This window comes from Planococcus citri, chromosome 4 (genome assembly GCF_950023065.1).
Source record: "Planococcus citri chromosome 4, ihPlaCitr1.1, whole genome shotgun sequence".
Classification (NCBI taxonomy): domain Eukaryota; kingdom Metazoa; phylum Arthropoda; class Insecta; order Hemiptera; family Pseudococcidae; genus Planococcus; species Planococcus citri.
Window position 1 is genome coordinate 56,711,302 of NC_088680.1, and position 13,646 is coordinate 56,724,947.

General features: G+C 34.4%; 1 protein-coding gene and 1 long non-coding RNA gene across 3 annotated transcripts; one reads left to right on the forward strand and one right to left on the reverse strand.

The window, feature by feature from the left end:
• Positions 1 to 653: 653 nt before the first annotated feature.
• Positions 654 to 2,721, reverse strand: LOC135843293 (uncharacterized). Of its 2 annotated transcripts, none has more exons than XR_010558296.1 (3): positions 2,487 to 2,721; positions 1,232 to 1,418; positions 654 to 1,076 (listed from the first exon to the last, which is right to left on the reverse strand). It is a non-coding gene; the product is annotated as an uncharacterized LOC135843293 (long non-coding RNA). The 2 variants fall into 2 exon arrangements; XR_010558297.1 differs by having other exon boundaries at positions 2,523 to 2,720.
• Positions 2,722 to 3,874: 1,153 nt separating this feature from the next.
• Positions 3,875 to 7,453, forward strand: LOC135843539 (cytokine receptor-like). Its single transcript, XM_065361474.1, has 2 exons — positions 3,875 to 4,075; positions 4,333 to 7,453. Exon 2 carries the CDS (start codon positions 4,362 to 4,364, stop codon positions 6,480 to 6,482), a length of 2,121 nt encoding a protein of 706 aa, XP_065217546.1. The 5' UTR covers positions 3,875 to 4,075; positions 4,333 to 4,361; the 3' UTR covers positions 6,483 to 7,453.
• Positions 7,454 to 13,646: the final 6,193 nt, after the last annotated feature.

Below are 13,646 nucleotides of genomic sequence, written 5' to 3' on the forward strand. Positions count from 1 at the left end.
CGATTTTTCAATTTGTGAACACCCTGTGCATGGGCCTGAAATTTTCAAGCACTACTTTTGTGTCATACTGTAGAAATAATAGGGTATGATTTATCGTTAGGACAGAATAGGTGAATCGCAGGACAGAAAAGGTGGTCTAAACGACAGGCCCGACAAATAAATGAAATGCCCGACTAAAAAAGAAATTGAACGACAGAAAAAAAAGTTTTGCAATTGGATGAATTGTTCTGTCGTTTAAAATTTTATTCTGTCGCGTAGACATCCTTTTTTGTCGGGAGGACTTGTCGTGATTAATAATTAAAAATAGTCGCTCTGACTCATTAATTTGTCGTTGAAATTTGAAAACCTGTCGTTGTAAAGACCTAACTTGTTGCTACCACAGCATTTTTTGTCGTTTGCTGGTGTCGTTCAAACACCCTTTTCTGTCGTGCGATTATATATTTCCCGAAATAATATTTAAAGATGTTTTTTGCTGCTTTGCACTTGTCTTATTTTTTAATAACACTTTTTCTCGATACATATTGTAAAAAACATTGTATCAAAATAAAGATGAAAAAATTTAGGGATTCTTATTTATGTACCCATACAAAAAATCGCTCAATTTATGAAATATGAAAAAAATTATGAAAATCAATTAATAAAGTGAAGAAAAGTAGGTATCAGAGTATTTATAAATTCTGAAAGTACACACTACACATTGAAAGCTGCATAATATGCTAATAATTTTTTTTTAAAGCATAAGATTCTGAATTTACACTTCCATTTTTTTTTTTATTGAAATGTTTTCAATTCTTGCAGGATATCCAATTGAAGTGCTTATTATTCCAGTGACGCTGACTGATCAAGTATCCGAACGGAGCAGGAGCTAACTACTCGTAGTAGTGAGATCGGGCCTTTCAAGTGGCACATTGTACTTATAGGTGCATGAGCCAGGCATGCCCATGCCCGATTTGACCGATTCACTGACCCATTGCAGAAGAATCCAGCAGCGAAACTGACGAAGAGGAAGCGAAACTTGCAAACCAACAACCGTCGAAGAAGAAGCCAGCAGCGAAGCGGATGAAGAGGAAGCGAAGCTGCAAACCACAGAAGAAGTTACAATTTTCAGTTTCAAGTTATGCAGAAGAAGAGTTATTATGTTATCAATTATCATTTTGTTAGCGTTTTTTTGTAAATAGAAACTGATGATGATCCATAGTTAATGATTCAAAAAAAAAGTTCAACTTCATACCTAGTTTCATTTTATATTTTATCTTGAAGTAGTCGAGCAGGTTGTTGAATTCAACGTTGTCCATTCCATTTCATGCTTATTGATGTTTTCATAATTTTCACAACATCGAATTGAAACGGAAGGTTACCAAATATTGACAGGCTGCATACGTAAAACAGGATGATTGAAATTTTGTAGTGGCATATACCTGTTGAATTTATCGAAATAAATCTGTTAGTGTAATACATGTTTTTTTCTAGGAAAATTTTGAAATTCTAAAGAAATCAAAAATTGTGCTAGATCCTCCAGAATGGCTCAGAATGGCAAAATTCGGATTTGGGGATTCGATCATAAATGAAAAACACACATGTGCAAATTTCAAGAATTCCCCTCTGAACAGAATTAATTCCCTGATTTTTAAAAATTTTTTGCTCATCAGCTCGGAAATTGGCTCAAATGTAAGAAAATTCAATGTGTCAGTAGTAAACCAAAAACGTGTTTTTTTGGTAATTTTTTTCACTTTAACCCCAACACAATCAGTTTTAAGGAAAAATTTCTCAGTTCCAAAAGATAGTATTCGAGATTTTGCGTTCACTCACATACAAGGCAAATGCTATCAAAATCATAAGTTTTTAGCTGCCTACCCATTTTTCTCAAGTTTTTGAAATTGGCAATAATGATCGAAAAATTGGCACCACTGCGTTCCAAAATATTTCTTCAGTTTCTGAAAAATGATTTTTCGATGTTTTGGTTTTGACCTTTTGGCACCACTAATTGTGAAATATTTGAGAAAATAACATTAATTTTCAAAACACGAATTTGCTTACACAAAAAGTGGATGATTTGAAAATTCTTAACCACTCAGTAGAACCGTAAAAGTGGTGCGAAAAAAATTTTTCTAGCCGAAATAGAGAAAAAATTTACAAAGAAAATGCGTTTAAAAAAATTGAAAAAAAACTCCTACGCCTTATACAAATTAAAAATTATGTTGAAGCTTCCCTTTTTATGATAGCAGTTTGAAATATGCATCAAATATTTACATTTTTTCCAACATTTGAAAAACGTTTCGCAAAATTTTCAATCTTTAACGAGTAGTTATTCGGTAGGTATAGGTATTTGGATATTTGATGGAACGATGAGCAAAAATGGATTATTTTTTACAATTTTCAGAACATTCAGCGATGAATTTTTGACCAGAACAAGTGAAAAAAAAGAACAAATTTTTAAAGAGGCTATAGCTTGTGAATTAGAATGACCTATTACTTAATCATTATACCTAATACATAATAAATGAAGAGTCTGAGTTTCTTGCCTGGTCCATTGCACTGGGTACGTCTACTTCAAATGGGTTGATTAAAACAAGTTTGATTACACTGCACTGAAAGATGTCACAGTCAGTCATACTGAATAAAGTTTTAAACCACCATTAGGAAATTTAAAGTCGTAAATTAAATCGTCAAAATTTATTTACATAGGCGATAACGACTAGTCGACTGATAAAACTTACCAGTGCGATAATTTAACAATTATTAGTAAGTATAGATATGTTGTGTAATTGGACTTCGTACACTACATTCGTAGTGTTGAGTAGTAGCATCTGCTGAAGATAATCTCTAATAAGTATTATTAAATAGGTTAATTTAACAACATTTTTAGCGCTGTACATATATAAGAAATTCGCCTCATCTGGTTTCCTACTCCTTACCTGTTTGTCGTAGGCAACCAAACGGACATGAAACTACCGCAAATTGCATTTAAAGGCATAAGTTGACCTATCTATCAAAATGGCACCCATCTTGTAAGTAAATTCAACTTCTTTTACGTTGACAAGTTTGCTTTAAAATGTTCTCCAAGATGTCCCCTATTGGAAAAAAGTTCTCCAGTGATCGGCAGGGGGGGGGGTGCAATTATTCCTATAGTCATATGCCATATGAATATGAACAAAATGACCTATTTATGACTTTTTGCCCAACTTGCAAATTAAAAGGGCTACAAATGATTTTTAATTTCAAAAAATCTCAATTAAAAAAAATAATTTTATTTCAATCATTTTTTGTCTTACTCCAAAATTTAAAAAGTTTTTGAAACTCAGAAATTGCTAATTTAATGACATTTTTCGCGAATAAAAAAATTTTGAATTCCGAATACTTTTTAAATTTTAGAATAGGGAAAAAATTGATCATAACAGAGTTTGTTTATTTTTTCACGTAATATTCATTTTCGGAATTATTTTTTTCGTCACGATTTTTTGAAATTTTGTAGCTAGCCAGGTATAGGTACTTCAATTTGCAAGTTGAGCAAAAATTCATAATAGGTAATTTGGTTCATTTTCCAAAGTACTATACCGACCTCATGGTCAAAATTGGATTTTGGATCTTGGTTTTTGAAAAATAATTTTGCCCCTTTAATTTTCAAAATAGGCAACTTGTTTATCTTATACATTTTTTTTTGTTACTCGTACCCGGTTATAATCCAAAACTGAAGTTTATTGTACCACCACTCCCCGGACACCATGTAGAGTTCTTCATACATAGTTAGATAGATTTACTTATATTTTCTATTTTTAAGTATTCAATGGCGTTGCGGAAGTTATTTTTGTTTATTCAAGTAGATAGCTCTATAAAATTTGTAAACATTGGTTTGGCCTTTGGCACTTGGTTATTTCAAATTCTTTTAGACAATACCTACCTCAGAGCTTACTGATAGTGATATCAAATTTGTTTCTTTCTTCTCAAGTTATCATTCGTGTATTCCGATTCCATTTTCCTTATTTCATTTTTCTTCTTGCCAATGCTGTGGTGTTCAAGATCACATTGATCTATTGGACTATTTTTCGGTGTATTTTTTTATATCAAATAATCAAACGTAAGTTTTCATTCCATTTTTTCGCTGTGTTTTGTTACTGTATTAAATCCTAGATTGTTTGTTAAAACCTTTTTTCCTTAAAATGATTATCGATTATAAAATGGAATTTATCAGTTCTAAAATCCAAATATGTACTTTTTCAAAAATCAAGCTTTCTTATTCGTGGTCATTTGTACTTATCTATTGTTTTCATTTTATACCTAACTTATTAGTTTTTATCAGCCATCGATTTTCACGCACCTGAATGTTATTTCCAGGGAAACTAATAGTTGATGGAACGTTTACCATGAGACTCCGGTCAATTAGCAATTTTTGGTGTCTTTTCATGAAACTCAGCCTGGCTATTGGATTGACGAGCTGTATTTCGAGCTCGAATCAGAAATATGTCGCAGGTAAAGGAATCATCTCACCTCCATGCATGCTTCCAGATCCAGAGGCAGAAGCAGATATAGTTTTAGAGATCGGAACACCTCTAGAGATCTTTTGTACATTAGAATTGAAGGATATCAATTCCTGGAATCAAACCTCTAAAGACATAAGATTTCATGAAGGAGATCGTATGGTGGACAACGAGTGCGTAACATTAGTAAATTCGACAACAGCCAGATTACTCGTGGAAAATTTATCTGTTACTGTCAAAAAGAAGATTTTCTATTGCATGCTCAGCTGGAGCGGCAGCAGTGGTGGTAATCTAACATCTAACGCATCCGACAGCAGCTCAAAAACATCATTGACCAATGAGCCTGAAACTCGAATGGAACAGCTGATCTGTTCAAATTCTGTACTAATCGGTAGCAAACCAAAAAAAGTAGTCAACTTTAAATGTCTCGGTTACAATTGGGAAGCGTTGGATTGCTGGTGGCACGAGCCTAGTAACGGAATCCAGACAGATTATTCGATACATTATTCCATTCCCAAAGAAGCTGGTAAAAATGAAATGTTCGGTTGTCCAACTGATCAGAGTGAACCTGGTCACTGTCGGTGGACTAAGAATACGTCTCCTCCTTATAGAGAAAATTTCGAATTCGTGAACTTTTACATTAATGGCGATAACCAATTTGGAAACATTACCCAAATGTCCAGATGGCATCATTACGCTCACGTTGTTCTCGCGCAACCGAGTAATTTGACATCTTTGAATGCAACACCTCACAGTGTTTATCTGCAATGGCACATTGGTTCTTGGAACGTGTCCAGTATAGATTTACTTTATCGAGTCAAATATAAGCAGCCTTCTTCAAAGCATTGGAATGTAATCTACTTTCACTCAAAAGATGTAGAGAAACAAGATGGTTACGTAAAAGTCAACATAACCGGCATAAAGTACCCGAATATGGAGTATAAGTTCTTTGTATACGTGAAATTATCCTTATCCATGAAAAATCCTTGGTCTAAAGCAGCTTCTTTGCTGGTGAAAACTAGCCCATGCGCACCCTACCGGTCACCTAAAACTGACACAGGTGGATTTGAAATTTATGGTGAACGATCAAATTTCAGAAACATGATTCTTTATTGGAAGCAAATCCCCGCAGAAGAATATAATGGTGATAATTTCGAGTACCAAATAACTGTGTTTGAAAACGATATCAAAGTCGATATTAAGCCTATTTCGATGAATAATTTTTCGGCCAAATTCTCTGATCTCTCGTTCAACGCTTATACATTTTATATTAAATCAGTAAACGAGATTGGCTCAGCTCCTCGATCTTCCATCGTACATGTACCCTCAAAACATGATATCTTGCCTGTACCCTTCATGAATGATATAATACGTTTTGGAGACAATTTAAAGGAAATTACAGTGTTATCAGATATACGAGACGTAGAATTCCATCATTACCAAATCACAGTCACCAATTTTACATTATTCTGGTGCAAAAGTCATCACGGTGATCCAAGTCCCTGTACTAACTTCTTCACATGGATCCATCTACCAGTTGATATATTGTGGGGCAATTACGCTTTTAAGCATAACTTGACCACCGAGCAGGACATTGGTTATCAATTCGCTGTCAGTACAAATTCACGCAACTCTAGCAGTGGCATGGAATGGATTCTATGCACTGGTATTTACAACCAGGTAAATAAAATTCAAAATATTTGGATTGGAACGGTTGGCTCGGATTTTGTAGACATACGATGGCAGTTGGAATGCGCCAATCATGTGAAAGGTTTTCAAGGCTACAACATATCATATTATCCTATCACTGAGAATCACCCGCAAGATACTGTCAAATCTACAGCACAATATTTAGAATATTATTATGAGGGTACAAGCGTTCTTAATGTTGAAATTAAAGATTTACTGTCAAATACCCCTTACAAATTTTCTGTGGCTATTTTCACTGGTGAATTATTAGGACCGTGGAGTGAGTGGGTGTACGCACGTACACTGAACCTACCATAGGGCATACGTATGGTCACTTGAGTGAAATGGGGGTAGGCGATTATTCCAAAATTACGAGTTCAAACGGCGTCCAGGACCCACGACCTTTCGTAAGGTACAGTTTAATTGGTTGCCTATCGATATTTTTGCAGAATAATTTTTACCGGGAATTTATTTATTTCGGGTATTCTTCCTGTGCTAGTTTCATCACTTCATCTTCGCATTCTTATTAGAAAATGAAAGGAAAATCTTCAACTTTTTCCCCCTGGAATTCGGGTTACCATTATTCTCTTCTTCCCTGTCGAAGAAATAAAACCCCACAAAATACATTTTTTTTATTGACTACACACTCCTGATTTGATATGATTGATCCTAAAATATTGCGAGGTAAACTAGAAAATTATGGTATTAGAGGGGTGGCTTTGGACTGGACCACATCCTTTCTCAAAAATAGAACTCAAATTGTTAAGACAGAAGATATAAATGGAGAATACCATTTCTCTGAACAATACCCAGTTGAGCAAGGAGTTCCACAAATGTATTTTTTCTGATTTATTACAATTACCTATGTTGCTTTTTTATTTATTTTTATTATTTTGGTTTCTATTATTTTCATTGAAGGCGTCTATTGCTGTACATGGCACATTCATTTCATTTTATTTCATAATTATTATTTATTTTATTATTCATTTTTTTATATCTTTATCATTTCCTATACACTGTTAGTACATAAGTCGACTTTGTAAATGCAGCAATGCCTGCCTATTGCAAAAAATAAAGTTAATTTGATTTGATTTGATTTGATTTGATAAGAAGACTAGAACTACTCAATATACCACACAAGTTATACACATAGGTAACTTAGAATTTTCATACATAACATACTTATTCAAAGATGTAAATGACTACGTACTAATAAAACATAATTAGCAAACACCATTATTGTAACAAAAAAAAAAAAAAAAAAAAAAAAAAAAAAAAAGAAAAAGAAAGAAAGAAAGACAGAAACATTGTCGAAAATCAGAATAGCGATAGAATAATATACCTAAAAAATTTTAGGAAAAAATCAAACACCAATCAGACCCCAAAAAAAAGTTCCAAATATTACGTTGATACTGCGCAATATCTTTGCTTTTTCTCGATGATAATTTTCAAGAGCTAACCATAAGAGCAATTTCGCCAATTTTCGGATAAATATTCATGAGCATCGAGGTGGTCATTTCCAAAAGTGCATAAGTAAGTATTTAACTAGAGACAGACGATAATACTACCCATCTAGCTAAGATCGAAAATCTTACTCAGATACATGAGCAAAATCTTTGAAAAAAAAAAAATTACATACTTACACATAAGTAACCAAACGAAAAATAACATTGGAGCAACATAACAGAATATTAAAACTAGAGTAGATGAGCAACTGAAATAGGTAAAAGACCTGCAAAAAAAATTAAAATGTAACAAACTGACAATAGGTACCTACTCAATACAAAATGAGTAAAAACACGACAAATTCACTAAAAAAAAAAAAGTAGGTAGATCGCAAACATTTCAACATGATAAATCAAAATACTAACAAGGGAACCTCTGGAGGTGTCACACTCCGATTTAAATGGGGCCGCGATTCTTAGAAAGAGCATAGTCTAAAACCCCCAAAACCAAATTTTCAGCTGCCCAAGTTCATTTTTCAATTTTTGGCAAATTTTTGAAATTTCAAAATTGACTGTTTTTGGCGATTTATGCTTTTTTTTAAAAAAAAGTACGTATCTACTTGATCAATAAAAATGGTCAAAATCAGTCCCAAAACTAATATTAATTACCCAAATCCAAATTTCACCATTCCCAGCCAGTCTGGAGCCTCCAGCGCGATTTTTCAATTTCTCCAGAATTTTGAATTTACTCTAGAATAAGGCGTGAATATGAAGTTGGGCAGCTAAAAATCGAGTTGTATATTACACTCGACATGTTTAACGAGTTTATCCACATTTGAGCCGATTTTGAGAGTGACACCTCAAAAGTGCCTTTTTGACCAGCTTTTTCCAAAATTAAAAAACCAAAAAATCAAAAGTTTCCCGTTTGTGTGGAAATTTTTGAAATTCACACGAATCGCTGTATTTTGTCCAAAGCTAACCCCCCAATTCCAAAATTCACAATTTCCAGCCATTCTGGAGCCTCCAGCGCTATTTTTCAATTTCTCCAGAACTCTGAATTTGCTCCAGAAGGCGTGAATATGAAGTTAGGGAACTAAAAATCGAGTTGTATATTACACTCGACCTGTTTAACGAGTGTATCCGCATTTGAGCCGATTTTGAGAGTGACACCTCAAAAGTGGTTTTTTGACAAGCTTTTTTCAAAATTGAAAAATCCAAAAAATCAAAAGTTTCCCGTTTGTGTGGAAATTTTCGATATTTACGCGAATCGCTGTATTTTGTCCAAAACTAACCCCCCAAATCTAAATTTCACAATTTCCTGCCATTCTGGACCCTCCAGCGTGATTTTTCAATTTCTCCAGAATTTTGAATTTGTTCCAGAAGGCGTGAATATGAAGTTAGGCAGCTAAAAATCGAGTTGTATAATACTTTCGACCTGTTTAACGAGTTTATCCACATTTCAGCGGATTTTGAGAGTGACACCTCAAGAGTGGTTTTTTGAGGTGTCATTCTCGCTCCAAAACGGCTGGAAATGGTAAAATTTGCGCTCCGGGGGTTAGTTCTTAAAGAAATACAGTGATTCGCGCAAATTTCAAAAATTTCCTCACAAACGGTTATCTTTTGATTTTTTTGATTTTTTAATTTTGAAAAAAGCTGGTCAAAAAGCCACTTTTGAGGTGTCACTCCCAAAATCGGCTCAAATGCAGATAAACTCGTTAAACAGGTCGAGTATAATACACAACTCGATTTTTAGCTGCCCAACTGCATATTCACGCCTTCAGGAGCAAATGTAAAATTCTGGAGAAATTGAAAAATAGCGCTGGAGGCTCCAGAATGGCTGGGAATGGTGAAATTTGGATTTGGGTAATTAATATTAGTTTTGAGACTTATTTTGACCATTTTTATTGATCAAGTACCTACGTACTTTTTTAAAAAAAGCATAAATCGCCAAAAACAGTCAATTTTGAAGTTTCCAAAATTCGCCAAAAATCGAAAAATGAACTTGGGCAGCTGAAAATTTGGTTTCGGGGGTTTTAGACTATGCTCTTTCCAAAAATCGCGGTCCCGTTCAAATCGGAGGGTGACACCTCAAGCGGTTCCCTTGTAAGAGGTGAACTCCCATACTTAGTGAACTAGAAAAATAATACTTAGGTATTCAAGTTGGTTATTATGGAGACAAACGCAAATCCAAGAGCAATATTTATACAAGAATGTACCTAACGGTATAAATATACATCATTCACGTATCAAGCAAACAATTATACCTAAACATGAAAAGTAATTATGGAAAAAAATACATGCAGGCAAGGACAACTTTCATCCTAGCTTCCATCACGGTTTCATACAACAAAAAATCCTCGATGTATCTGAAGGTATGACGATATATTTGAAAAAAATTAGTCATGTACCCTCCTCAAATTTTTGTTGTCGATTTTTCGATATACAAAATTTCAGATTTCCGGGTTAATTTAGTAAAATTTTGATTTTCCAAAATTCATTAAAAATCGAAAAATACACTATAGCACTTGAAATTTTGGCCTATGATAAATTTTTGCGTGCTGACGATCAGAGTTGTCCAGTTCAAAAAATGTCATGCAAGTTCTATGTTGGAAAAGCAAAATCTACGATTTCGGCCGACCTGTCAATCTCAGTAAAGCCAACCTTTTTTTTGTCCAGTTTGCTTTAAAATGTTCTATAAGATGTCCCCTTTAAGAAAAAAGTTGTCCCAAAAGATAGGCAGGGGGTGCAATTATTCCTATTGCCGATTTGCCATTATATGTGAGGGCGCATACGGAAAGGGACCTAACGACCAAAAAAAAAAAAAGTTCTCTGAAATTGTTGTAGGAACTCTGTAAAGGGTTCCTACAACAATTTCAGAGAACTTTTTTTTTTTTTTGTTTTGGTCGTTAGGTCCCTTTCCGTATGCGCCCTCACATATGAACAAAATTACATACCATGACTTTTTGCTTATGCAAATTAAAGGGGTTAAAAATGATTTTTATTTTTTAATTTCAAAAAATCCTGATGAACAAAATAAACGCGGTAGTAATGAATACTACTTACGTTAAAAAATGAACAAATGTTGTTAGGATATGATCATATTTTTTTTTCTTATAGAGCAGGAAAATAACGTAAAAAAGCGAGGGCGAAAAGGAAAAAATTGGCACATAAATTTTTTCTTCGGGAATGTGTTCTGACGAACCCCCTGAACTACCAAAAAAACCCGAACCTCCTAACCCTGGAGCTAATTTTTTTAGGGGGCTAAAACCGGTTCCGATTTACGTTTTTTGCGATTTACTCCGAAAATATTAGGTTTACGAGAAAAACTACCATGACGAAAAATGTTCCCCTTCAAATTCTCGACAATTTGATACTACGCTCGATACCCATCCCTCAAGAGGGGTGTCTGAAAAAAGGGGTGGAAAGAGTAGGTGTTTGAAAAAAAGTCAGTCCAATAAATTGATCAAAGTTACCACTTAATATCATTCGTTTTCGCTCAAATTTTTTTTACAAAGTCTACTCACCCAACTATTAGTCACACCACCATTGATTGGTCTTCATCCCTCCCAAGGGGTTGGTGGGGGATGCTTGGTTTTTCAAGTAACACACAACTGAATCATATATTTGAAAAACGAATCTGGACATGCAATATATCGAATGGTATGTTTTCGAGGTCGCTGAATACGAATACCAACTTATTTTCTGGGTCCAACTCCTCAAAGCCCCTCTGTGCCGCAAAAAGGGGGTTAAAATTTTGAAAAATCGTGAAAAGTCGAGTGATATATCGAATGGTATGTTTTCGAGGTCGCTGAGTACGAATATGAACTTGTTTTTTGTGTCCCACCCCCCCACCCCAATGTTCCTCTGGGCCCCAACAAGGGGGCCAAAATTTCAAAAAATCATCAAAAAGTCGAGTGATATATCAAATGAAATGTTTTTGAGGTCGCCATGCAGGCGCAAATATGAACTTATTTTTGGGTCCCACCCCACAATATCCCTCTGTGCCCAAAAAAAGGGCCAAATTTTGAAAAATCATGGAAAGTAGAGTTATATATCGAATGGTGTGTTTTCGGGATTCTATTTTGAAATTTTTCATCAATTTATGAGTTTTTTCAGCAAAAAAAGAAACATTATAAATGATTAATTTCATTTAAACACATGAAAATATAATTCGAGTGGCACGTAAGAACCTAGACAAAATTTAAAAATAGAAATTAGTTGGATGATTATACATTTTATTTCAATGAAATTCGACAACACAGTGAAAGTCCTAGTTCCATTTTATTTTCTATTGAAAAATAATCAAAACCTGCAAGTAGGTGAGTGAGCGTTTTAAAGAAAAATCTTGAGATGTAAAATGTTTTCTTTGCAAAATGAGCGTTCAAACTTTTTGAACAGCGATCCCAATAATACCTTGGCAATGCGAGTAGCTCTACTTACATCTCCCCTCCTCCCGCCGAAAGTTAGTCCAATCAGTATTTTTGAGATGAATTTTCAGAATTTTTTCAAAAATAATGGTGTGAATCTTTAAAGAAAAAGATCACACCATGTTTTCACGTCAACTTCTTTGGGGCTGAGAACCATTGTGCTTTTGATTCTAAAAATATGTGTTCAGCGATCTTGAAAACATACCATTCCATATACTTATAACTCGACTTTTCATGATTTTTCAAAATTTGACCCCTTTTTTGGAGCGAAGAGGGACATTGTGAGGTTGGACACGAAAAATAAGTTCATACTCGTACTCAGCGACCTCAAAAACATACCATTCGATATATAACTCTACTTTCCATGATTTTTCAAAATTTGGCCCTTTTTTTTGACACAGAGGCATATTGTGGGGTGGGACCCAAAAATAAGTTCATATTTGCGCCTGCATGGCGACCTCAAAAACATTTCATTTGATATATCACTCGACTTTTTGATGATTTTTTGAAATTTTGGCCCCCTTGTTGGGGCCCAGAGGAACATTGGGGTGGGGGGGGGGACACAAAAAACAAGTTCATATTCGTACTCAGCGACCTCGAAAACATACCATTCGATATATCACTCGACTTTTCACGATTTTTCAAAATTTTAACCCCCTTTTTGGGGCACAGAGGGGCTTTGAGGGGTTGGACCCAGAAAATAAGTTGGTATTCGTATTCAGCGACCTCGAAAACATACCATTCGATATATTGCATGTCCAGATTCGTTTTTCAAATATATGATTCAGTTGTGTGTTACTTGAAAAACCAAGCATCCCCCACCAACCCCTTGGGAGGGATGAAGACCAATCAATGGTGGTGTGACTAATAGTTGGGTGAGTAGACTTTGTAAAAAAAATTTGAGCGAAAACGAATGATATTAAGTGGTAACTTTGATCAATTTATTGGACTGACTTTTTTTCAAACACCTACTCTTTCCACCCCTTTTTTCAGACACCCCTCTTGAGGGATGGGTATCGAGCGTAGTATCAAATTGTCGAGAATTTGAAGGGGAACATTTTTCGTCATGGTAGTTTTTCTCGTAAACCTAATATTTTCGGAGTAAATCGCAAAAAACGTAAATCGGAACCGGTTTTAGCCCCCTAAAAAAATTAGCTCCAGGGTTAGGAGGTTCGGGTTTTTTTTGGTAGTTCAGGGGGTTCGTCTGAACACATTCCCGAAGAAAAAATTTATGTGCCAATTTTTTCCTTTTTAAAACTGCTATTTGCCTGCTCTATTATCCTAAAATCTAAAAAGTTTTTGGAACTCAAAAATTGATATATTTAATAAAATTTTTAGCGAATAAAAAATTTTTGAATTTCAAAAACTTTTTAAATTTTATATGTAGTACAGAGTAGGAAAAAATGATCTTAACAAAATGTATTTATTTTTTGACGTACCCACTACCTAGGTATTTATTATTTATTTCCACATTTATTTTTTTCATGACGATTTTTTGGAATTAAAAATCATTTGTAGCCCCTTCAATTGGCAAGATGGGAAAAAGGCCATTGAAGGCAATTGGATTTTCGCTCTTAGATTTTGAAAACGTATTTTGCCCCTTCAATTTT

What these genes read in the sequence shown, in the direction of transcription:
- LOC135843539 (XM_065361474.1), top strand. Translation starts at nt 4,362, where the DNA reads ATGAGACTCCGGTCAATTAGCAATTTTTGGTGTCTTTTCATGAAACTC.